At 36.8% G+C, this 25029-nt stretch overlaps 1 protein-coding gene and 1 non-coding gene across 4 annotated transcripts in view; one reads left to right on the top strand and one right to left on the bottom strand.

The window, feature by feature from the left end:
- Positions 1-25029, bottom strand: part of Pi4KIIalpha (phosphatidylinositol 4-kinase II alpha) — a 56799-nt gene that overhangs the window by 27302 nt on the left and 4468 nt on the right. For all 3 annotated transcript variants that reach the window (XM_090113575.1, XM_090113576.1, XM_090113577.1), the window contains exons 2-10: positions 19629-19747; positions 18373-18573; positions 17396-17521; positions 15382-15479; positions 13810-13942; positions 12933-13078; positions 11410-11485; positions 10719-10858; positions 8676-8768 (exon numbers count right to left, since the gene is read on the bottom strand). In XM_090113575.1, the coding sequence (XP_089969701.1) occupies positions 8681-8768; positions 10719-10858; positions 11410-11485; positions 12933-13078; positions 13810-13942; positions 15382-15479; positions 17396-17521; positions 18373-18573; positions 19629-19747 (1127 nt within the window). In that variant the 3' untranslated portion in view covers positions 8676-8680. The remainder of the gene's footprint in view (positions 1-8675; positions 8769-10718; positions 10859-11409; positions 11486-12932; positions 13079-13809; positions 13943-15381; positions 15480-17395; positions 17522-18372; positions 18574-19628; positions 19748-25029) is intronic.
- TRNAV-CAC (transfer RNA valine (anticodon CAC)) lies at positions 19174-19246 on the top strand. Its single transcript has one exon. It is a non-coding gene; the product is annotated as a tRNA-Val (tRNA).

Below are 25029 nucleotides of genomic sequence, written 5' to 3'. Positions count from 1 at the left end.
CACGTATTATACACTCTGTAGATCGTCTAGCATGTGGTATCGTCAGTGTAGAACATGAAATGCACTGTGTAGAGCATGTAGCACGTGTAATACACTCTGCAGAACGTTTAGCACGTATTATACACTCTGTAGATCGTCTAGCATGTGGTATCGTCAGTGTAGAACATGAAATGCACTGTGTAGAGCATGTAGCACGTATTATACAATCTGCAGAACGTTAAGCACGTATTATACACTCTGCAGAACGTTTAGCACGTATTATACACTCTGCAGAACGTTTAGCGCGTATTATACACTCTGTAGATCGTCTAGCATGTGGTATCCTCAGTGTAGAACATGAAATGCACTGTGTAGAGCATGTAGCACGTGTTATACACTCTGGAGAACGTTGAGCACGTATTATACACTCTGTAGATCGTCTAGCATGTGGTATCGTCAGTGTAGAACATAAAATGCACTGTTTAGAGCATGTAGCACGTGTTATACACTCTGCAGAACGTTTAGCACGTATTATACACTCTGTAGATCGTCAAGCATGTGGTATCGTCAGTGTAGAACATGAAATGCACTGTGTAGAGCATGTAGCACGTGTTATACACTCTGCAGAACGTTAAGCACGTATTATACACTCTGTAGATCGTCTAGCATGTGGTATCGTCAGTGTAGAACATGAAATGCGCTGTGTAGAGCATGTAGCACGTGTTATACACTCTGCAGAGCGTTTAGCACGTATTATACACTCTGTAGATCGTCTAGCATGTGGTATTGTCAGTGTAGAACATGAAATGCACTGTGTAGAGCATGTAGCACGTGTTATACACTCTGCAGAACGTTAAGCACGTATTATAAACTCTGCAGAACGTTTAGCACGTATTATACACTCTGTAGATCGTCTAGCATGTGGTATCCTCAGTGTAGAACATAAAATGCACTGTGTAGAGCATGTAGCACGTGTTATACACTCTGCAGAACGTTTAGCGCGTATTATACACTCTGCAGAACGTTTAGCACGTATTATACACTCTGCAGAACGTTAAGCACGTATTATACACTCTGTAGATCGTCTAGCATGTGGTATCGTCAGTGTAGAACATGAAATGCACTGTGTAGAGCATGTAGCACGTGTTACACTCTGCAGAACGTTTAGCACGTATTATACACTCTGTAGATCGTCTAGCATGTGGTATCGTCAGTGTAGAACATGAAATGCACTGTGCAGAGCATGTAGCACGTGTTATACACTCTGCAGAACGTTTAGCACGTATTATACACTCTGTAGATCGTCTAGCATGTGGTATCGTCAGTGTAGAACATGAAATGCACTGTGTAGAGCATGTAGCACGTGTTATACACTCTGCAGAACGTTTAGCACGTATTATACACTCTGTAGATCGTCTAGCATGTGGTATCGTAAATGTAGAACATGAAATGCACTGTGTAGAGCATGTAGCACGTGTAATACACTCTGCAGAACGTTTAGCACGTATTATACACTCTGCAGAACGTTTAGCACGTATTATACACTCTGTAGATCGTCTAGCATGTGGTATCGTCAGTGTAGAACATGAAATGCACTGTGTAGAGCATGGAGCACGTATTATACACTCTGCAGAACGTTAAGCACGTATTATACACTCTGCAGAACGTTAAGCACGTATTATACACTCTGCAGAACGTTTAGCACGTATTATACACTCTGTAGATCGTCTAGCATGTGGTATCCTCAGTGTAGAACATGAAATGCACTGTGTAGAGCATGTAGCACGTGTTATACACTCTGCAGAACGTTTAGCACGTATTATACACTCTGCAGAACGTTTAGCACGTATTATACACTCTGTAGATCGTCTAGCATGTGGTATCGTCAGTGTAGAACATGAAATGCACTGTGTAGAGCATGGAGCACGTATTATACACTCTGCAGAACGTTAAGCACGTATTATACACTCTGCAGAACGTTAAGCACGTGTTATACACTCTGCAGAGCGTTTAGCACGTATTATACACTCTGTAGATCGTCTAGCATGTGGTATTGTCAGTGTAGAACATGAAATGCACTGTGTAGAGCATGTAGCACGTGTTATACACTCTGCAGAACGTTAAGCACGTATTATACACTCTGCAGAACGTTTAGCACGTATTATACACTCTGTAGATCGTCTAGCATGTGGTATCCTCAGTGTAGAACATAAAATGCACTGTGTAGAGCATGTAGCACGTGTTATACACTCTGCAGAACGTTTAGCGCGTATTATACACTCTGCAGAACGTTTAGCACGTATTATACACTCTGCAGAACGTTAAGCACGTATTATACACTCTGTAGATCGTCTAGCATGTGGTATCGTCAGTGTAGAACATGAAATGCACTGTGTAGAGCATGTAGCACGTGTTATACACTCTGCAGAACGTTTAGCACGTATTATACACTCTGTAGATCGTCTAGCATGTGGTATCGTCAGTGTAGAACATGAAATGCACTGTGCAGAGCATGTAGCACGTGTTATACACTCTGCAGAACGTTTAGCACGTATTATACACTCTGTAGATCGTCTAGCATGTGGTATCGTCAGTGTAGAACATGAAATGCACTGTGTAGAGCATGTAGCACGTGTTTTACACTCTGCAGAACGTTTAGCACGTATTATACACTCTGTAGATCGTCTAGCATGTGGTATCGTAAATGTAGAACATGAAATGCACTGTGTAGAGCATGTAGCACGTGTAATACACTCTGCAGAACGTTTAGCACGTATTATACACTCTGCAGAACGTTTAGCACGTATTATACACTCTGTAGATCGTCTAGCATGTGGTATCGTCAGTGTAGAACATGAAATGCACTGTGTAGAGCATGGAGCACGTATAATACACTCTGCAGAACGTTAAGCACGTATTATACACTCTGCAGAACGTTAAGCACGTATTATACACTCTGCAGAACGTTTAGCACGTATTATACACTCTGTAGATCGTCTAGCATGTGGTATCCTCAGTGTAGAACATGAAATGCACTGTGTAGAGCATGTAGCACGTGTTATACACTCTGCAGAACGTTTAGCACGTATTATACACTCTGCAGAACGTTTAGCACGTATTATACACTCTGTAGATCGTCTAGCATGTGGTATCGTCAGTGTAGAACATGAAATGCACTGTGTAGAGCATGTAGCACGTGTTATACACTCTGCAGAACGTTAAGCACGTATTATACACTCTGTAGATAGTCTAGCATGTGGTATCGTCAGTGTAGAACATGAAATGCACTGTGTAGAGCATGTAGCACGTGTTATACACTCTGCAGAACGTTTAGCACGTATTATACACTCTGTAGATCGTCTAGCATGTGGTATCGTCAGTGTAGAACATGAAATGCACTGTGTAGAGCATGTAGCACGTGTTATACACTCTGCAGAACGTTTAGCACGTATTATACACTCTGTAGATCGTCTAGCATGTGGTATCCTCAGTGTAGAACATGAAATGCACTGTGTAGAGCATGTAGCACGTGTTATACACTCTGCAGAACGTTTAGCACGTATTATACACTCTGTAGATCGTCTAGCATGTGGTATCGTCAGTGTAGAACATGAAATGCACTGTGTAGAGCATGTAGCACGTGTTATACACTCTGCAGAACGTTTAGCACGTATTATACACTCTGCAGAACGTTAAGCACGTATTATACGCTCTGTAGATCGTCAAGCATATGGTATCCTCAGTGTAGAACATGAAATGCACTGTGTAGAGCATGTAACACGTGTTATACACTCTGCAGAACGTTTAGCACGTATTATACACTCTGTAGATCGTCTAGCATGTGGTATCGTCAGTGTAGAACATGAAATGCACTGTGTAGAGCATGTAGCACGTGTTATACACTCTGCAGAACGTTTAGCACGTATTGTACACTCTGTAGATCGTCTAGCATGTGGTATCGTCAGTGTAGAACATGAAATGCACTGTGCAGAGCATGTAGCACGTGTATTACACTCTGCAGAACGTTTAGCACGTATTATACACTCTGTAGATCGTCTAGCATGTGGTATCGTCAGTGTAGAACATGAAATGCACTGTGTAGAGCATGTAGCACGTGTTATACACTCTGCAGAACGTTTAGCACGTATTATACACTCTGTAGATCGTCTAGCATGTGGTATCGTCAGTGTAGAACATGAAATGCACTGTGTAGAGCATGTAGCACATGTTATACACTCTGCAGAACGTTTAGCACGTATTATACACTCTGAAGAACGTTTAGCACGTATTATACACTCTGTAGATCGTCTAGCATGTGGTATCGTCAGTGTAGAACATGAAATGCACTGTGTAGAGCATGTAGCACGTGTTATACACTCTGCAGAACGTTTAGCGCGTATTATACACTCTGCAGAACGTTTAGCACGTATTATACACTCTGCAGAACGTTAAGCACGTATTATACACTCTGTAGATCGTCTAGCATGTGGTATCGTCAGTGTAGAACATGAAATGCACTGTGTAGAGCATGTAGCACGTGTTATACACTCTGCAGAACGTTTAGCACGTATTATACACTCTGCAGAACGTTTAGCACGTATTATACACTCTGTAGATCGTCTAGCATGTGGTATCGTCAGTGTAGAACATGAAATGCACTGTGTAGAGCATGTAGCACGTGTTATACACTCTGCAGAACGTTTAGCGCGTATTATACACTCTGCAGAACGTTTAGCACGTATTATACACTCTGCAGAACGTTAAGCACGTATTATACACTCTGTAGATCGTCTAGCATGTGGTATCGTCAGTGTAGAACATGAAATGCACTGTGTAGAGCATGTAGCACGTGTTATACACTCTGCAGAACGTTTAGCACGTATTATACACTCTGCAGAACGTTAAGCACGTATTATACACTCTGTAGATCGTCTAGCATGTGGTATCGTCAGTGTAGAACATGAAATGCACTGTGTAGAGCATGTAGCACGTGTTATACACTCTGCAGAACGTTAAGCACGTATTATACACTCTGCAGAACGTTTAGCACGTATTATACACTCTGTAGATCGTCTAGCATGTGGTATCGTCAGTGTAGAACATGAAATGCACTGTGTAGAGCATGTAGCACGTGTTATACACTCTGCAGAACGTTTAGCGCGTATTATACACTCTGCAGAACGTTTAGCACGTATTATACACTCTGCAGAACGTTAAGCACGTATTATACACTCTGTAGATCGTCTAGCATGTGGTATCGTCAGTGTAGAACATGAAATGCACTGTGTAGAGCATGTAGCACGTGTTATACACTCTGCAGAACGTTTAGCACGTATTATACACTCTGCAGAAAGTTAAGCACGTATTATACACTCTGTAGATCGTCTAGCACGTGGTATCCTCAGTGTAGAACATGAAATGCACTGTGTAGAGCATGTAGCACGTGTTATACACTCTGCAGAACGTTTTGCACGTATTATACACTCTGCAGAACGTTTAGCACGTATTATACACTCTGTAGATCGTCTAGCATGTGGTATCGTCAGTGTAGAACATGAAATGCACTGTGTAGAGCATGTAGCACGTGTTATACACTCTGCAGAACGTTTAGCACGTATTATACACTCTGCAGAACGTTTAGCACGTGTTATACACTCTGCAGAACGTTTTGCACGTATAATACACTCTGCAGAACGTTTAGCACGTATTATACACTCTGTAGATCGTCTAGCATGTGGTATCGTCAGTGTAGAACATGAAATGCACTGTGTAGAGCAAGTAGCACGTGTTATACACTCTGCAGAACGTTTAGCACGTATTATACACTCTGCAGAACGTTTAGCACGTGTTATACACTCTGCAGAACGTTTAGCACGTATTATACACTCTGCAGAACATTTAGCACGTATTATACACTCTGCAGAACGTTAAGCACGTATTATACGCTCTGTAGATCGTCAAGCATGTGGTATCCTCAGTGTAGAACATGAAATGCACTGTGTAGAGCATGTAACACGTGTTATACACTCTGCAGAACGTTTAGCACGTATTATACACTCTGTAGACCGTCTAGCATGTGGTATCGTCAGTGTAGAACATGAAATGCACTGTGTAGAGCATGTAGCACGTGTTATACACTCTGCAGAACGTTTAGCACGTATTATACACTCTGTAGATCGTCTAGCATGTGGTATCCTCAGTGTAGAACATGAAATGCACTGTGTAGAGCATGTAACACGTGTTATACACTGTGCAGAACGTTTAGCACGTATTATACACTCTGTAGATCGTCTAGCATGTGGTATCGTCAGTGTAGAACATGAAATGCACTGTGTAGAGCATGTAGCACGTGTTATACACTCTGCAGAACGTTTAGCACGTATTATACACTCTGCAGAACGTTTAGCACGTATTATACACTCTGTAGATCATCTAGCATGTGGTATCGTCAGTGTAGAACATGAAATGCACTGTGTAGAGCATGTAGCACGTGTTATACACTCTGCAGAACGTTTAGCGCGTATTATACACTCTGCAGAACGTTTAGCACGTATTATACACTCTGCAGAACGTTAAGCACGTATTATACACTCTGTAGATCGTCTAGCATGTGGTATCGTCAGTGTAGAACATGAAATGCACTGTGTAGAGCATGTAGCACGTGTTATACACTCTGCAGAACGTTTAGCACGTATTATACACTCTGCAGAACGTTTAGCACGTATTATACACTCTGTAGATCGTCTAGCATGTGGTATCGTCAGTGTAGAACATGAAATGCACTGTGTAGAGCATGTAGCACGTGTTATACACTCTGCAGAACGTTTAGCGCGTATTATACACCCTGCAGAACGTTTAGCACGTATTATACACTCTGCAGAACGTTAAGCACGTATTATACACTCTGTAGATCGTCTAGCATGTGGTATCGTCAGTGTAGAACATGAAATGCACTGTGTAGAGCATGTAGCACGTGTTATACACTCTGCAGAACGTTTAGCACGTATTATACACTCTGCAGAACGTTAAGCACGTATTATACACTCTGTAGATCGTCTAGCATGTGGTATCCTCAGTGTAGAACATGAAATGCACTGTGTAGAGCATGTAGCACGTGTTATACACTCTGCAGAACGTTTAGCACGTATTATACACTCTGCAGAACGTTTAGCACGTATTATACACTCTGTAGATCGTCTAGCATGTGGTATCGTCAGTGTAGAACATGAAATGCACTGTGTAGAGCATGAAGCACGTGTTATACACTCTGCAGAACGTTTAGCGCGTATTATACACTCTGCAGAACGTTTAGCACGTATTATACACTCTGCAGAACGTTAAGCACGTATTATACACTCTGTAGATCGTCTAGCATGTGGTATCGTCAGTGTAGAACATGAAATGCACTGTGTAGAGCATGTAGCACGTGTAATACACTCTGCAGAACGTTTAGCACGTATTATACACTCTGCAGAACGTTAAGCACGTATTATACACTCTGTAGATCGTCTAGTATGTGGTATCCTCAGTGTAGAACATGAAATGCACTGTGTAGAGCATGTAACACGTGTTATACACTCTGCAGAACGTTTTGCATGTATTATACACTCTGCAGAACGTTTAGCACGTATTATACACTCTGTAGATCGTCTAGCACGTATTATACACTCTGCAGAACGTTAAGCACGTATTATACACTCTGTAGATCGTCTAGCATGTGGTATCGTCAGTGTAGAACATGAAATGCACTGTGTAGAGCATGTAGCACGTGTTATACACTCTGCAGAACGTTTAGCACGTATTATACACTCTGCAGAACGTTTAGCACGTATTATACACTCTGCAGAACGTTTAGCACGTATTATACACTCTGCAGAACGTTTAGCACGTATTATACACTCTGTAGATCGTCTAGCATGTGGTATCGTCAGTGTAGAACATGAAATGCACTGTGTAGAGCATGTAGCACGTGTTATTCACTCTGCAGAACGTGTAGCACATGTTATACACTTTGCAGAACGTCTAGCACGTGTTATACACTCTGCAGAAAGTACAGCACGTGTTATACACTCTGCAGAACGTGTAGCACGTAATATACACTCTGCAGAACGTGTAGCACGTTGAATACACTCTGAAGAATGTGTAGCACGTGTTATACACTCTATGGAACGTTTAGCACGTGTTATCCTCAATGAAGAACATGAAATGCACTGTGTGAAATGCTGTAGAGCATGTAGCACGTGTTATACACTCTGCAGAACGTGTAGCACGTGTTATACACTCTGCAGAACGTGTAGCACCTGTTATACACTCTGTAGATCGTGTAGCACGTGTTATACACTCTGTAGAACGTGTAGCACGTTATATACACTCTGCAGAACGTGTAGCACCTGTTATACACTCTGTAGATCGTGTAGCACGTGTTATACACTCTGTAGATCGTGTAGCTCGTGTTATACACTCTGTAGATCGTGTAGCTCGTGTTATACACTGTGTAGAGTGTGTTACAAGTGTTATTCACTCAATGGGATGTGTAGCGCGTGTTATCCAATCTGCAGTGTATGTAATCCATTATGTTGTGAATGTTATTCTGTTTGTATTGCATGTTATGTACTGTGTTGAGCGTGTTTCACGTGTTATCCTCCCTATCTGTACTACTTATTTAATAAATAATGAATAAATAAACAGCACACTACCATCTTCACCACCAGGAGAAGAATGGCGACTTTTGTTGGAAGCGCTGCTGGAACGAGTCGAAGAATCGCGATGACGTCGTACCGCTTTTCGACCTGAAAATTTTAGTTAAACACATTAAAGATTAAATATGTACAAAAGTTTTTCCATTTTTATTACAGAATTAAACTTAAAAAAAAAGCGGCCAAGTGCGAGTCGGACTCGCGCACCGAGGGTTCCGTACAAACCTGCAATTTTTTTTTCACGGGTTAAAGGCAATTAGATCTAAGTATTTGATATGAATTTCAACTTGATAGCTCTACGCGTTCATGAGAAAAAAAATGAAATAAGTTTATATTTATTAAAAAATAAATATATATTTTGTAATGTAACTAAAAGTTTAAGGTTTTCGGAATTTTACCTTTATGTGTGATATAACACGTTGCTTCATGCCAAATTTCAAGATTCTAGGTCGACTGGAAGTAACCCTTTAGGTTTTGATTCCCTTGCGAGTACTTGCGAGTTTCAAAATATGCAGCTTAAATTGCTGTTCCTTTGATTGCGTTGACATAGAAGTTTGATTTTGTTACAGCTTAAATGTATCATAGACCTGAGTATTTGGTATGGATTTCAATTTAATACCTCTACGCGTTTATGAGGAAATGGGTAGTAAGTTTAAAAATTAAAATTATTAAAAAAAATATATTATGTGATGTAACTAAAAATTTATGGTTTTCGTAATTTTTCCTTTATCTATGCTATAAGACGTTGCTTCGCACCAAATTTCAAGATTCTGAGTTCACGGGAAGCACCCTGTAGGTTTTGATTCCCTTGCAAGCGTCGAAAATTTGCGGCATAAACGGCTGTATCTTTTGATTGCGTTGGTTTAGAAGTTTGATTTTTTTACAGCTTCAAGGGACAGTAGACCTGAGTAATTGATATAAATTTCAGCTTCATACCTCCAAGCGTTCTAGTGATCCTCAAGTGATCCTATAAGGGTTCTGTTTTTTCCTTTTGAGGTACGGAACCCTAAAAAACTTAGCGACTATAGAAGCTCTCGAAGTCCATTGAATGAGTCCCTCCAAGAGGAGTCTAGAGTGCGTGAGTTAGTAACGTAAGATGTTTCTTCGGTGTGCGTCCACACTGAATGCGCGGTGGCGGCGGCCTAGGCGGGCGCGACGAGCGGGCGCTCGCGGTGGCCACACCGACGCGCGAGCTCAAGTAGCGGTTCGACGTTTTTCGGGTGTTGCAAACTTTGGACGATTTGCTATTTTTACTGGACAGTCCGATTTTGAGATGAGATCATTATAGAAGTTGTACACGAAATAAATAAAACAGAGGAATAACGGGTGAATCTTATATGAAGAATTGAGATTATACCCTACAAAATTACTGTGGTGTATATAAGTGTTTTAGATTGAATCGCACTTATAAATAAAGAAGTTTCACTTCAACAATTAAGTATTTACCGCTATTTTACGAAAAACAATAAAGGATATAATATAAGAAGTCGAGCGACAAGACCGAACTGGTTTGATACCCCCGCCGTCCGCGCATTGGGTCGCTTGCTGACTAGGCCCGTAGTGTGGCCAGAACGCGCGGATAGGAGAGTTTGAAAACTACGCGCGCTGGCTCGCTCATTACCGTCGCACTAGGCTTCCGCCATAGTCATTTCAATGTGGACGCAAAGGCGCGTTTCATACGTTTGATATTTCGCGCCCGCCGTCGCAACCGCGCTAGGCTCGCAGTGTGGACCTGCACTCGGAAACATGTCAAGAGTCCCTAGGTAATAAACATACTAAAACCCTGGGACACTAGGAGGAGCCCCGGAGTGGGGGAAGGGGGGGAATGGGTCCATTTTTTCATTTTTCGCTTAAATCTCAAAAACGGTACATGTTAGAGAAAAACTTTCAAGGAAAAGTTGAATGAAACATGGAACGTCTCAGAGCGAGGTAACGCCGCATGAGTCATGTTTTTTCGTGCGTGCAGCCGGCTCTACCGAATTATAAGACATCGTCACATCAAAAAAATAAAATAAACCAATTGTTTTTTCTCTATTTACTCACCGCTCCACAATAACGGCGGGCATTTGCACCAACTGCACGGGACTCTTGCCATCTTTTAGCGCCTGTGTGAGGTTCAGAACTTGTCCCCGCATTACCGACATTTGCCGCTCGAACAAGCCTTTGTCGAAGCCTTTGTCTTGCTGTATAGTCATAGTTTTATGTGTTTTATTCATCGGTTATTTATATTATTTTCATTTAATTTGGGTCAAGTTGTTTTATAGAATACTAGGTTTCCGCCCGCGGCTTCGCCCACGCAGTCAAAGAAAAACCCGCATAGTTCCCGTTCCCGTGGGATTTCCGGGATTGCGTCATTTTCCCGGGTTAAAAAGTAGCCTATGTCCTTTCTCGGGTATCAAAATATCTCCATACCAAATTTTATGCAAATTGGTTCAGAAGTTTAGGCGTGATTGAGTAACAGACAAACAGACAGAGTTACTTTCGCATTTATAATATTAGTATGGATTTACATAAGACTTTACAAGTGATTTCGTAATGGAGATAATTAATATGTTACCTATCAAAACACGTGGGTACGATTTCCAAACGCAGTTTTTCTGGATACGGTTTCTTGAAATAGAGAAATAACTTTTCTACTTTAAAAGTTTTACTTTTTCGATACACACCTTGTTTCAAATTACGACAAGTAAATTATTTAGTAATATCTCAATATGTAGAAAATAAAATACCTCACCTTAAACAATATATGTAGTTCATCGCATAGTTCCTGAACGAAATTCATATCTGACAGCAACGGCAGAACCAACTCCCTGAAATTTGAAATTATATTGAAAATTTACTTGACAATATATAATCATATATATAATTTGGAATAATTTGCCATCAACTGTGTTTCCGACGAACTACGACTTGAGTTATTTTAAGAAAAAAGCATATGTGTTTCTTAAAGGCCAAAAGCACACCGCTTCCTAATTCACGGTTAGCTCCACCTTTCTCCATAAGACCGCTTTTATTCTATTCCCCTCTATGGTAGGCAACACCCATACGTATTTTATGGATGTTTATGGGCGATGTACTTTGCCATCAACATCGGTTATTGCGTCTGCTCGTTTGCCTTCCAATGCTATAAAAAAAAGCCGGGTTGCACTGGGGGAGTGCCGGCAGAAGTGAAAACTTGATTATCAACGAGCGGTACTTAAGACTATGTTACAAAAACCTTTTAGATACCTTACTTTTGACCTTTATAAAGACGCTAGTGTTCTTACAGTTCGCCAACTTTTTATCCTTGATAAATTTATATCGACGCACAAATGGGTCATTTCCTCTCCCAATTACAAGAATTATGTGAGAAAGCGTATTTACAAAATACCAAATGTTCGTGTAAATACTTCTTTTGCTAAGCGTTTCAATCCATTTGTTGGTATATTTATTTATAATAAAATTAGCTCCAATTGTAATATTAAAAACTGTTCTTCTAAAAAAGCAAAGATCATCGTAACTAATTACCTTAATTCTCTGAACTACGTATCAACAGAAAATCTTCTTGCATCATTATTTTAATTTTAATTTGAGTATAATCGGCACCTATATTATTTCATATTTATTATATTTATCGTTATATATACATTATCTATATATATATATATATATATATATATATATATTTATTTATTTTATTTTATAAAATATTATGTTAAGTATTATGTTATTATTTAGTATCTTCAGTATTTATTATCCTGTAGCTTATAAGTGATAAAATGTCTTTGTACGTGTAAGATATAAGTAAGCGTTGATCATACCGAGGACATCTAATTTTGTTTTTTGGTAAAATGTCTCAGTGCCCACGATACAGGCTTGCCTAGTGTGGGTACTATAGGTAATCTTTTTTAATAAACCTAGATTAAGCCAATATGTGTAAAGCGTGCAATGTCAATCAAAGTGTATCTGTGTAAAAACATATTATGGTTTTTAAATAAATATATTTTCATTTTCATTTTTTTTTCATTATTAACGTTGAGCATGTTTGATATTTTGGAATGGTATCCGTCTTACGCTTTTTCGATCAATCACGTGTCCTGACGCGAGTTAAATATTTTATACCCATTACAGAAAAAGTGCTCAACGCCGCTAAAGAAGTTTTCACTTCAAAAAATCATAGCCCATTTACTAAGGAAGGCATAAAATCACGCTTAAACCAACAGGAGTGGAGCAATGCGGGTAAAACCGCGGAGCACAGCTAGTTAGCTATGTACTGACTTGGTCTCCTGGCTGAAGGGCCGCTTGGCCTGCGGCAGCCAGGCCCAGTGGTAGGGGTAGGCGCGCCACGAGTCCGGGTGCTTGAACGGGAACGCCAGCCCGTTGTCGATCGCCGCTATGCGCACCTCTATACCGCCGTTCCACTCCTATAATGTGACATTTGGGTGTTTATCGCTTGGAATAGCGTTTGGAATTTGATAATTGACAATATTTGGAACAATTTTAGAATTGGGAATACAGAAATTGGCCGTTATTGACGTGACAAGGTCTTATAATTCGATAGCGCCGGCTGCACGCACGAAAAAACATGACTCATGCGGCGTTACCTCGCTCTGAGGCGTTCCGTGTAAGGCTTGAAGTGCAAGCGAGAGCGCGGAACGAGCGACAAAGAAGCACAATCGGACGTTGTCACGTTCAACTATCGTCAGTAAACCGACTTTACAGACAACCAATTTTTTGATATTTAGGATAGAAACAATGTAATAATGGCTAATCAGACTTTTGGAATATCATCAAATAGGCTTATTATACTTTACTTTTGTAATATAACAGGATAAACTATTCCAAATTTTTGACGATATACTAAATTACTTATCTAAATTTATTTATTTTAAATTATAACTAAATTAATTATTAATTATAATTTATAACACTTTATTGCACAAACTGAATTATGACAAAAATAACATTAATACAAAAGAAATGCATAGTTTGTACAAGAGGCGGCCTTATTGCTAAGCAGCAATCTCAACCAGGCAACCTGATGGGAAAGGAAATGTATGAAAATTTTTATCGAAAACACTTATTAAACTCCAAAATTGCAGAATACAAACATTTTAATTCACACAAAAAAAAATGTACAAAAACGTCAACTCACCGAAGGCTCAGTCATATCGTGGTCCGTTCTATTACTCGGCGCGTCGTACTTGATCAGCCAGTTGTCGTTGCCGCGGTCCGTGTTCCGAATAATGTAGTCCAGTACCACGAGACGCTCGAATTGTAGCTGAAATCTTATATAGGCGGATATGATTAAAAAATTGTCAAAAATATAGTTCAAAAATACCAAATTATATACACAAAGTTCCCAAAAACCGGCCAAATGCGAATCGGACTCGCGCACGAAGGGTTCCGTACTATGGGGACCCCCTTAATATTTTATTTTTATTATTTTTTAGTATTTGTTGTTATAGTGGCAACGGAAATACACCATTTGTGGAAATTTCAGCTTTCTAGCAATCACGGTTTATGAGAGACAGACAGACAGACAATGAAGTCTCAGTAATAGGGTCCCGTTTTACCCTTCGGTACGGAACCCTAAAAACGATGGTTTTCTAATGAAGGTTGGAATTCGTAGTGTTTTTTATATACTGCTTTTTATTGTTCTATGTCCATTTTATTAAATAGTTTAAATAATATTTAGATACTTACACACATAGTATAAGAGTCTACGACTTCACAAATTACTTAAATTAATGTTATATTAAGTAAAGGTTAGCTTTTATTCCAGTTTATGTTTGTAGCCACAAACTTAAACTAGATTAAATAATAACAATGAACAAATTGCTATACTATATTTCTAAAACTTTTATATAAATCTCCTTGAAACTTCAGTTTATTATTTATAGTTGCACAGCATAATTCCCGTTCTTGTGGGATTTCCGGGATAAAACCTATCCTATGTGTTAATCCAAGTTCCCCTTTATATGTGTGCTAAATTCCATTGTAATCGGTTCAGTAGTATTTGCGTGAGAGTAACAAAAATACACATACATCCACACACCTACACATAGACATACATCCATCCTCACAACCTTTTTTATATAATATTATTATAATACTAGCGGTCCACCCCGGCTTCGCCCGTGGAACATATTTACGTTTTCTCTACATGAGAACCATCCTCGTACTTCAAGGAATATAATAGAAAAGAATTATCGAAATCGGTTCAGCCGTTCACACGTGATGCCGTGACAACGCGAAACGGGTGCAGACCCGCCGCCTTTTTATAGCTCCCGCCGCGAAGCGCGTCGAACGCGGCAACTGATACACAAAAATAATCCTTATGGCATGATTCTGTATTCACGCGCGATGACTTATAGCGTATTTCATGTATAACTTTGGTGTTTCTACACCGATTTACATGATTCTTTTACTATAACCTGCCCAGGAGTATGAAGAATAATTGTGCCAAATTTGGTTAAAATCCGTCATGTAGTTTCTGTTTCTATAGCGAATATACAGACAGACAGACAGACAGACAGACAGACAGACAAAAATTTTACTGATTGCATTTTTGGCATCAGTAGCGATCCCTTATCACCCCTTCTTAATTTTTTTTTAAATATATTTCAAGTACAGAATTGGCCTCTCTACAGATTTATTATAAGTATAGATTAGTAGGATATTCCTTCCTTTCTTTCTAATACAATATGTTGGCAAAAATACTCACTTTTTCATAACATGTTCGGGCGGTGGATCCTGTTCGAATCGTCGCAGCCAATAATCTGCATCCTTATAACCCTCTACGAATAATTGGAATGATCCCATCTGCAATTGTTAATATAAATTAATATTACAGGTAAATTAGCTTGGAGAAATTTTTGCGTTTGTAGTAGTGTATGGTCAGCAAATAAAATAAAACAACATTTTATTTTTAGTTTTTATTTTATACAGGGTTACTTGTAAAACACCAGCAACCTCGCAGGACAAGATAGCTAACATCATAAGTAACAACATTTGTTCTACGACTTTTGGCATAACGCAATAAATTATTTTTAAATGATTTTTTAAACTTTTAGTGTACTCTCCTTACATTTGTAAGTCTATGTTCTATTAATTATCGGATGGACGACGCGACGCCCCCTTCCCCCTCTCGTTCGCTTTTTGTTTACGTAATTTTTGGGAGGTGTAGAGTTTATAATATTCAGACGGAAAATTAAATGAATATTTATTTTTGTATGAAAATAAAATCTAACAAATTATCAAAAGTCGAAATGTTGTTACTTATGATGTTAGCTATCTTGTCCTGCGAGGTTGCCGGTGTTTTACAAGTAACCCTGTATATATAAGGGATTTTAAATTAAACTATATGTGTTTCTCCTCTGAAAAAGATGAGACTTTATTTTAATATTTGCACATTTAACATACATATAACTTTTACATTAACAATGTTACTAAAATGAAAAATTTACTAACCTGAAAAAGAAACGACATTTAAAGTTTAATTCTTTAGTTTGAGAAGTCAAAGGCTTGCCTCGACCATGTTTTAACACTGGAGCCATATTGAATTAACAATATAAAGTTACAACACTTACACACAAATTAAACACTAGTTATGGCCCTGCCTTCATACAAAACTGCTGAATACGCCGTTCGCACGGGAATAGAATGTGGATTGTGGATGCGATTTCCCTGCTTACGTCTTTAATCTTTATAATTATTAAACTGTATAAATTCATTCTTTAACTCCGGTCTGCATCGTGCAGACATGGGTGTAAAAGTCTCATTTTAGCTATTAAATGTAGTTTTTAAGTACATCTGAGTTTTCATTTGGGGCCTCCGGCTGCGGGACATGTAATTCACTTCAACAAATATTATAACAATAATAACAAATAATAACAACAATCAACAAATACAAAATTTATCAATTAAACTACGTAGGTACATAATAATTATAATTTTTGAATGAAATGTGCTTTATGTTCTAACGCTACCAAACGACTGCACGTGGCACCTGCGGACAGCGTAAACTGGTTTATTCTGGTTTTGTGCGTGTTTCCACTTTCCACTATCAAGTGACGATTTATTTATTTGTTTTGTTTCGTAATTATTATGGTCAAATATTAATTATGAAACAAATTATTATGGACACGATATTTTATTGTTTCACGGTAGTCGCCTTGTCGTTTGCTCAAGGACGTAAAATTGAATGATATATTTTTTTTTATAAAGTCAAAACCATTTTCTTTCAAATAAAAACTTGTTTTTATTGAAAACAAAAGTGTTGCTAGGAATAAGTATAAAATTAAATAGTAATGTTAGGATATCGAAACATTTTTGTATAGGCCAGAACGATATAGTGGAAACGCGCTCTAAGATCTGAGTAATATACACACCACTACATATGCAAAAATTTCTCCAAGCTAATTTACCTGTAGGCAATGTTAATTTATTTTCTGTTTAAAAAATCTGTCACATACCGAGTTTTGACACAACAAATCAGCTAAAGTCAAAGAGCAATAATAAAACTTGGTCACCCATCTAATGTATGACCATGCAAACATTGTTTAACTATAATTTTTCAATTTTTTCAAAATAGAAATACATCGTCTCTGAAAATGTCAAACGTCAAGCCTGGTAAACGGACAGACAGACAAAAAAGAATCCGTAAAAACTAGTTAATTCCTTAAAATTAAGTATTTAAACATTTATTTCAAGAAAAAAACAAATAAAACAAGGCCCACCTTAGGGGGCAATCCCATCCTGTTGAACCTCAAGTTAGGAAACTGTTCTGTGATGGCCCGCTTAAGTCGCGACCTTTCGCGATCTATCCGCAGATAGTTGAACGTCTCTGACACTAGTTTCACCACCTGAAATTGTTTATAAAAAAAATTGTAAAAAATGAATATAGTGTGTGATTTAGTTCGAGTATTAATGTATATAATTGTATGTTTCTAGATTATTTTTGCTTTTCAATGTGTTTTTCTCGTGTTTTCGTCTCGTAGTATTTATTGCATTACACATTTTTATTTGTTTTTTTATGATTTTGAAGATAAATCCAAGATTTTCTACCATTAATACTGTTTGGCATGTTGGCTTCTGAATTTTTTTTTGTTAACTTTAAAAAAAACTGGATGTAGTGTAATATTATGTACTCAAATATCAGAGCAGATAAGATGCTTTTTTACAGAAAACTTTACTGTTACAAGTTTTTTTTTCATGCATACCAAGTCAGGCATCACCTCTATTCAATAAAGTCTCGATAAACTAGCAATAACAACAAACAATGTTATTCATATTACATTTTTAAGATAAGAACATTCAATGACCTATTATTATTTGTGTTCAAGACTGCCCATCGCGTGTGATATTCGTTAAAACATTAATAAAAATAATTCTAGAGTATTTAGAGTAACATAACTGGGTCTCTATAATTAATCTTAGACATTAATATTAGGTGGTAAATTTTAAAATAAGTTATGGCAATTCAAAAGTGCTCCTAGAAGAAGTCTAATTGAATAAATAAATGTTTGAGTTTGAAATGACGCTCTACTAAATCATTCAAGCTTCGGTGCTTCGATAATCATGGCAACATCCTTACCCTAGTCTTCAGAACGACCTTCACATCAATCTTTGAATCTACCGCACACTCTAAAAGGTACCCCCGGTTTCAGAACGATATCCTACTACAATAATAATGCTTTGGCCCTTAAATCCTTACCCTAGTCTTAGGAACGATCCTCAGCCCGATCTTCGAGTCCACCAGACTGGCTCCCGCCTCTGACAGATAACCCTGGTTGGGAATTAAGCAGGATCGCCCGAAACAGCACGGGCAGCACAGCTTGTGCATCCACTTCGTCCATTTTGGATTGAGACGGCCGTAAGGCTCCTCGTCTTTTGGTTTGAACACGCCCACTATTTTCTGTAATATATATTTTTATTAGATTAAAAAATGTTCTAAATTCATGCTGAAGGTAACTTGTAAGATTATTTAAGTCAATATTAAGTGGTAAGGTTAATTTTATTATTAAAATTTAAAACGCAGCATAAAATAATACGATAATAATTTAAAACTAGTGCATTCTTACCTAAATTTAACAAAAATATGTATGTATTTAAAACGCAATTCAAAATGAACTCGAACTCAATAAATAACATTATCAACTGATATCAACATTTAAATAAACTGATTAAACTTTACGATTTCGTATAAAACAGCCAGCCCTTCAGTCAAGATCTCTCCTGACATCGATTTTAAAACACTGTTTAGACTTACTATTTAAATAGTAAGATTGAAGATTTCTATAAATGTTTAGTTAATTAGAGATACAGCAGCATTTATTTTACAGGCCTACCAATTTTACAATCTATCGCTTATACATTGCATACTCCCTCAACATTAATTTCAAATTAAATTAATTACAAAAAACAGGGTGCAAAATCAAGCAGTGGAGTATCTTGGGCTATAATCAGTTGATAACTGTCAACTAACAGATACTTAATTTCACGAGCATATCCATCGGTTTCCGTAGTGTAGCGGTTATCACGTGTGCTTCACACGCACAAGGTCCCCGGTTCGATCCCGGGCGGAAACAATTTTTTATTATAACTTTTATTTTTATTTTTTCTTGTACCCTTCACACCAAATAAGGAATTGTGTCTTAAAATTTCCTTAACCCCGCGAAGGTTTCAATGTTCGCTTCAGTTTATTTTTACTATAATATTATAAAAATAATTATAGTAAGTAGTTGAGATAGAAGCGTGCAAATTGCTGTAAGATATATAGGTCAATAACCTGTACAATTTCAATATAATTTTATAACGGGCAGAGCAGTACAAATTTTAGCTTAATTGTGTTAAATAAATTAAAAATAAACAAGTATTTCACACCCTAAATACAATTTATTGATTTAGATATTCAAAGTAATTTCATCTTATTTGTAGGAATGAAAATTGTTGTGAAAAAAGCCAACTCACCCCTCCCGGGTTCTTGACGAAGTACGAGCCGCTCGAGCCCTGGTATATCCTCTCCGGGAATATACCATTGTCTATGGCTACCTCCGCCTGCCACACCAGTTCGCTGAACTGCGGGTCATCTGGGGACAAACGAGAATTGTATAATATAAGTAACTATCTAGATTCTAGATACATTATCCTTAGGGTCAGCGCAAAAAGGCCACCGAAAACAGCCACAGAGGGTAACTTGGATTAACACATAGGATAGGTTTTATCCCGGAAATCCCACGGGAACGGGAACTATGCGGGTTTTTCTTTGGAAACGCGGGCGAAACCGCGGTCGTAAAGCTAGTTATACATAATTGCGAAAGTTTGTTTGTTCGTCTCACGCAAATACAAAAAATTTGATAAAAATTTGCTAACAGATTGTGTTTACGCTCCCGAAATATTAGGTATGTCATGTCTTTGGTAGGTTATAATAAAACAGAAAATTTGTTAGGTCAGCCAATACACTAAATTAATAATCTAAAAAGATTTGGGTATAATCACCGGATAAGGTAGTGTAAAAGCCGAAATATTATAACCGTTATACTAATAATTTTATTAACTTGCGGCTTTGGTCATTGAACGCGAAATGAAGGTTCAATGTTTTTCAATAATTAACAGTGTTTTGATACAAAGTCATACATGAAAATATATAAAAAGGCAAAGAGAATATTAAAATATTTCGTACTACGCATGAAAAAGTAAAAGCTGAAATCATAAACAACGATTGCTATGTCTAAAAATAAATTAATACGTAAGCAGGTACGTTACAATGTAAAAAGAAATTGTTTACCACAAACTTATATTCCCAGACTTGATATTAGTTCCAAAAACAATTATCTATAGCATATATGATAAGACAATATAGTATGTAAATTAAATATAACTTAAACCTTTATTTGTTTTAAGAGGAATAAATATTGAAACTTTGCTGAAGGGCGTATTTCCAAACTATACATAGCCAGAACGCAACCATAGGAAACTGCTCGTGTATACTTTGTAATGCTGTTTTTAAGTTTGTTATTACAATATATACACGAATTTTGCGTACTGATCGTGTATACTTTGTAACGCGGATGCTTGCTTCTTCGTCCCAAACTATACACGATCAGTACGCAAAATATGTATAACTAAATATAGCTAACACCACTTACGCTTGAGCGAAATAATAAATATAAAGGCAATCAAAGACTTGTACTATTTACTTTTATTCTTCTTGATTGATTCAGTAAAATATGGAATAAAAATATTATTAGGTAAGCTTAGAAAAATAAATAGGTAACAGATATAAGGGTTACCTATGGGTTAGGTTAGGTTCGTGTTTTTAATAATAGATTTCAAAACAGCAATACAATAATATAAACGCGAGCAATGGAAAGACGCCGCGCTTACTCCGAAACATACACGATTAGTCCGCATGCGTACTGGCGCTGTATGTTTTGGAGCGCTATTCTTACTTACTTCACTACAAAGTATACGCGAGTATTTGCAAGTATTTGCGTACTGCTGTTGTATAGATTGGAAGAACTTTGTAAAAAAGTTATTTCCAAACTATACGTGATTAGTTTCACACCGTTGCGTACTGGCCTTGTATAGTTTGGAAAGACGCTGCTGAAGGCCACAGGTAAATGAATCCTACTAATATTATAATAGCGAAAGGATTTGATTGTGTGATTGTTACTCTTTCACGCAAATACTACTGAACCGATTACAATGAAATTTAGCACACATAGAGAGGGTAACTTGGATTAACACATAGGATAGGTCTTATCCCGGAAATCCCACGGGAATGGGAACTATGCGAGTTTTTCTTTAAAAACGCGGGTGAAGCCGCGAGCGGAAATCTAGTTAAAAACAAAATTGAAGGGAGAGAATTTAAAGAAAATAATATGTTAAGAGATCTGCTTTTTGTTAAGATAAATCTGTTCTTGTGGTGTGAAATAAACATAGTTTCTCCACAAGTAAAACCACGGGCAGAAGTCTACCATATCCATTTGATTGATACAATGAACAAACATACGCCCTGCTAATTGCTATATATACGTAGGTGAAATGTACACAAACATAGATTCGATGCTGATAGTAAATCTGCGTCATAGGTATTGATTAATTCTAATATAACAATAGAGTTACGTCTTGTGTGTTTTGCATGGTAAAAATTTTGCGTACGTAGTACCTATCTATAATATAAAAATGAATCCCAAAACGTGTTGGTAAACGCATAACTTGAGAACGGCTGAACCGATTTCGATAATTCTTTTTTTATTATATTCCTTGAAGTACGAGGATGGTTCTTATGTAGAGAAAACGTAAATATGTACCACGGGCGAAGCCGGGGCGGACCGCTAGTGTTTTAATAAAAACTGGCTACTAGATTTGTCGAATTTATCATTAAAATCATAGAATAATAAAGAATAAAAATATTCTTTAATATTGTATTTCTCGTGACTCTGACTAATCTCTGACTAGATGTAAAAGTTAGATGTACGAATTTTTAAAATAAATCTTGAAGTATTTGAGTTAAATGATTACAAAATCAAGTTACAAACAATCAAATATGTCCCTTATTAATATAAGTTTAATAAGTTGTGCTTAACTGTTGTCCCGTGGCTCCACTCGCATTTGCGATAAATTACTACTGCTATTAGCAATACAATTTCTTCTCCCTATTTCAACTCCTCTATTGAAGCTTTTTGCACATTTGACAAGACAAATAGATAAATAAAATAACTTTCGCAATTAACAATGTTTGTATGGAAGTACGGATAATTTTAAATACAATTGTTTATTTTTATTAGATAGAAGGTTAAAGATTGCCTTAATCTTTGGCGGTTGAACGTTTCGAATTAATTTAGTTAATGGTCCTATGATGAAACTTTTAATAGTAATTTAACAATTTCATCATATACGTAATCTATTACCTAATATCATAAAGAAAACCCGTACAATAGTAAATGTAAGTAGGTAGGCCTATAAATCAGTTATAATATTGTTCTGACACAAAACTCTTTTACAAGAATTTAAAAAGTATTTTTAATACTTATCTTATCCACAAATAAATTTCAATTGAATAAAAGTTTACCATGCTATTAATATTCAAAATATATATATTTATTATCTGTAATTGCAGCCTAGATTGAAGTCTAAATGTATTAATTTTATATCAACCCTGAACTCGTTATAACATCTCCAACGATTGTCTAGATACAATTGAATAACGTTATACTATTTCTTAATACTTTAAAATATATTGAAGTTCATTCCAGAACTGTGACACCTTATTTCGATGCATTGAGAAACCTTAGAGCTATTTCAAATGTGAAAGGGGTTGAAAAAAATTCCAACCCTTAGGATAAATAAATACATAAGTTCGAAAATGTAAACTTATAACAAAGAGAAAATACTTATTTGATTGTTAGATACACTCAATTTTGAAAATTTTAATTAGGCAACGCGAGCGAAGCTGCGGGCTAAAAGCTATACTATAAAACGACCTACCCTAACCGAGTAACAATGAAATTGTATACACACTATTAAATTCAGTATTGTACACAGAAGGTCGGAAAGTGGTTGCGGTTTTGGATAAACATAACCTTGTGTTAATTAATTAAATATCAAGTTGCATCATGCATCCCCGTCAAGCAACTTGATCAAACTTTACAATGTGATTTATCATACTAAATAGTAAATAGTAAATATGCATAGATTTATGTACGTATTTATATGTATATTTGCACGGTGCACCTAGATTAATTGTTTCGTGGATACATTAATCCTCCTAAAATTATAAATGCGAAAGTTTGTGAGGATGGATAGATGGATGGATGTTTGTTACTCTTTCACGCAAATACTGATAAACCAATTACAAAGGAATATCACGTAGGTAGCTGAAGACCCAGAATAAGACATAGGCTACTTTTTATTCCCGAAATCTCAGAGAAACGGGAACTATGCGGGTTTTTCTTTGAAAGCGCGGGTGAAGCCTCGGTCTCGTCTAGTTTACCATAATTTTATATCTTACGCTACGTTAAATATTATAATGATATGTATTATAAAACGTTTTTTCTTATGTTTGTTTCACATATCTAGCATATAGGTATGGTCGTTCTTTATCTATTATCTTTTAAATCTAGGTATTAAAATTTTATATTTTGAAGAAATAAAAGAAATGATATTCTTATCTGATCTCATTAAGATTTCAACACAACATAGTAACTAGTTAAAAGAAACAACTATTTACAAATTCAAGTTATTCCATAGCTCATTAATATTACGTAATTAACATTAAAAACTCGACCGTGTCTCGAACTCGACTAAAATAGTAGAGTCGACTTCAATTCCTGTTTTTAGCAATTAGCATTGGCCATTGATATTAAGTATTAACCTAGAAATCTTTTATCGGCCTTGTGAGAAAACCGGCTTGGTGCGAGTCGGACTCGCGCACGAAGGGTTCCGTACTATCAATAAAAAAAAACACGTTTATTGTATGGGAACCGTAAAGATTAAATGTTGGTTGACCTTAGCATTGGCCATTGATATTAAGTATTAACCTAGAAATCTTTTATCGGCCTTGTGAGTACACTTGTACTAAAAATTTAGTGCTTTTGGCTTCTATTTTAAGCTGACCATAGAAAACCGGCTTGGTGCGAGTCGGACTCGCGCACGAATGGTTCCGTACTATCAATAAAAAAAAACACGTTTATTGTATGGGAACCGTAAAGATTAAATGTTGGTTGACCTGAAATAATTCTGCTAAGGAACCCTAATCACGGTATGTTTTACGACTTTTTGCCTATAAAATATAAACAAAAAATTTCATATTTTGTTCGCCTTGAAAGCGTGTTCAAGAAGTAAACTTATTCGGAGTTATTTAATGATTTTAATTTTTAATATTCTTTAGAAATTAGAATTATTTAAACTTAAGATATTTTCTTGCATTATATTTTTATATAAGAAAACACTACGCTAATCCTATAATTTTTAGTCTTTAGACCGACCTTTTTATTTTACTTTAAAAGAAGATTTATATCTATTAAAATCACATCGAGATTATCTTTCATATAACAAGGTCATGTAAGAATTAAAAATCAATTATTTTAATTAAAAGGTAAAACCAAAACGAATTGCATTAACCCATTGACCACCGTAAGGCCCGATCGGGGCGCGACACAATAGATTTTCTATTGTGTCTGTGATTCCGAGGACTGATGGATTAAAACGTGTAAAGTTAATATTTATGACGACATGCTAATAATAAACAGGATATGATATGAATACTATTACGCATAATAATTCTAATACTATAACACCTTCTTCAATAAATACTTAGGCGAATGAATTTTTCAAATTGGACCAGTAGTTCTTGAGATTAACAAGT

Source organism: Colias eurytheme, chromosome 20 (genome assembly GCF_061535395.1).
Source record: "Colias eurytheme isolate Ceu_HAF_F1 chromosome 20, ilColEury1 Martin Lab GWU primary, whole genome shotgun sequence".
Taxonomy (NCBI): domain Eukaryota; kingdom Metazoa; phylum Arthropoda; class Insecta; order Lepidoptera; family Pieridae; genus Colias; species Colias eurytheme.
This window is presented reverse-complemented; position numbering and strand designations above follow the sequence as displayed.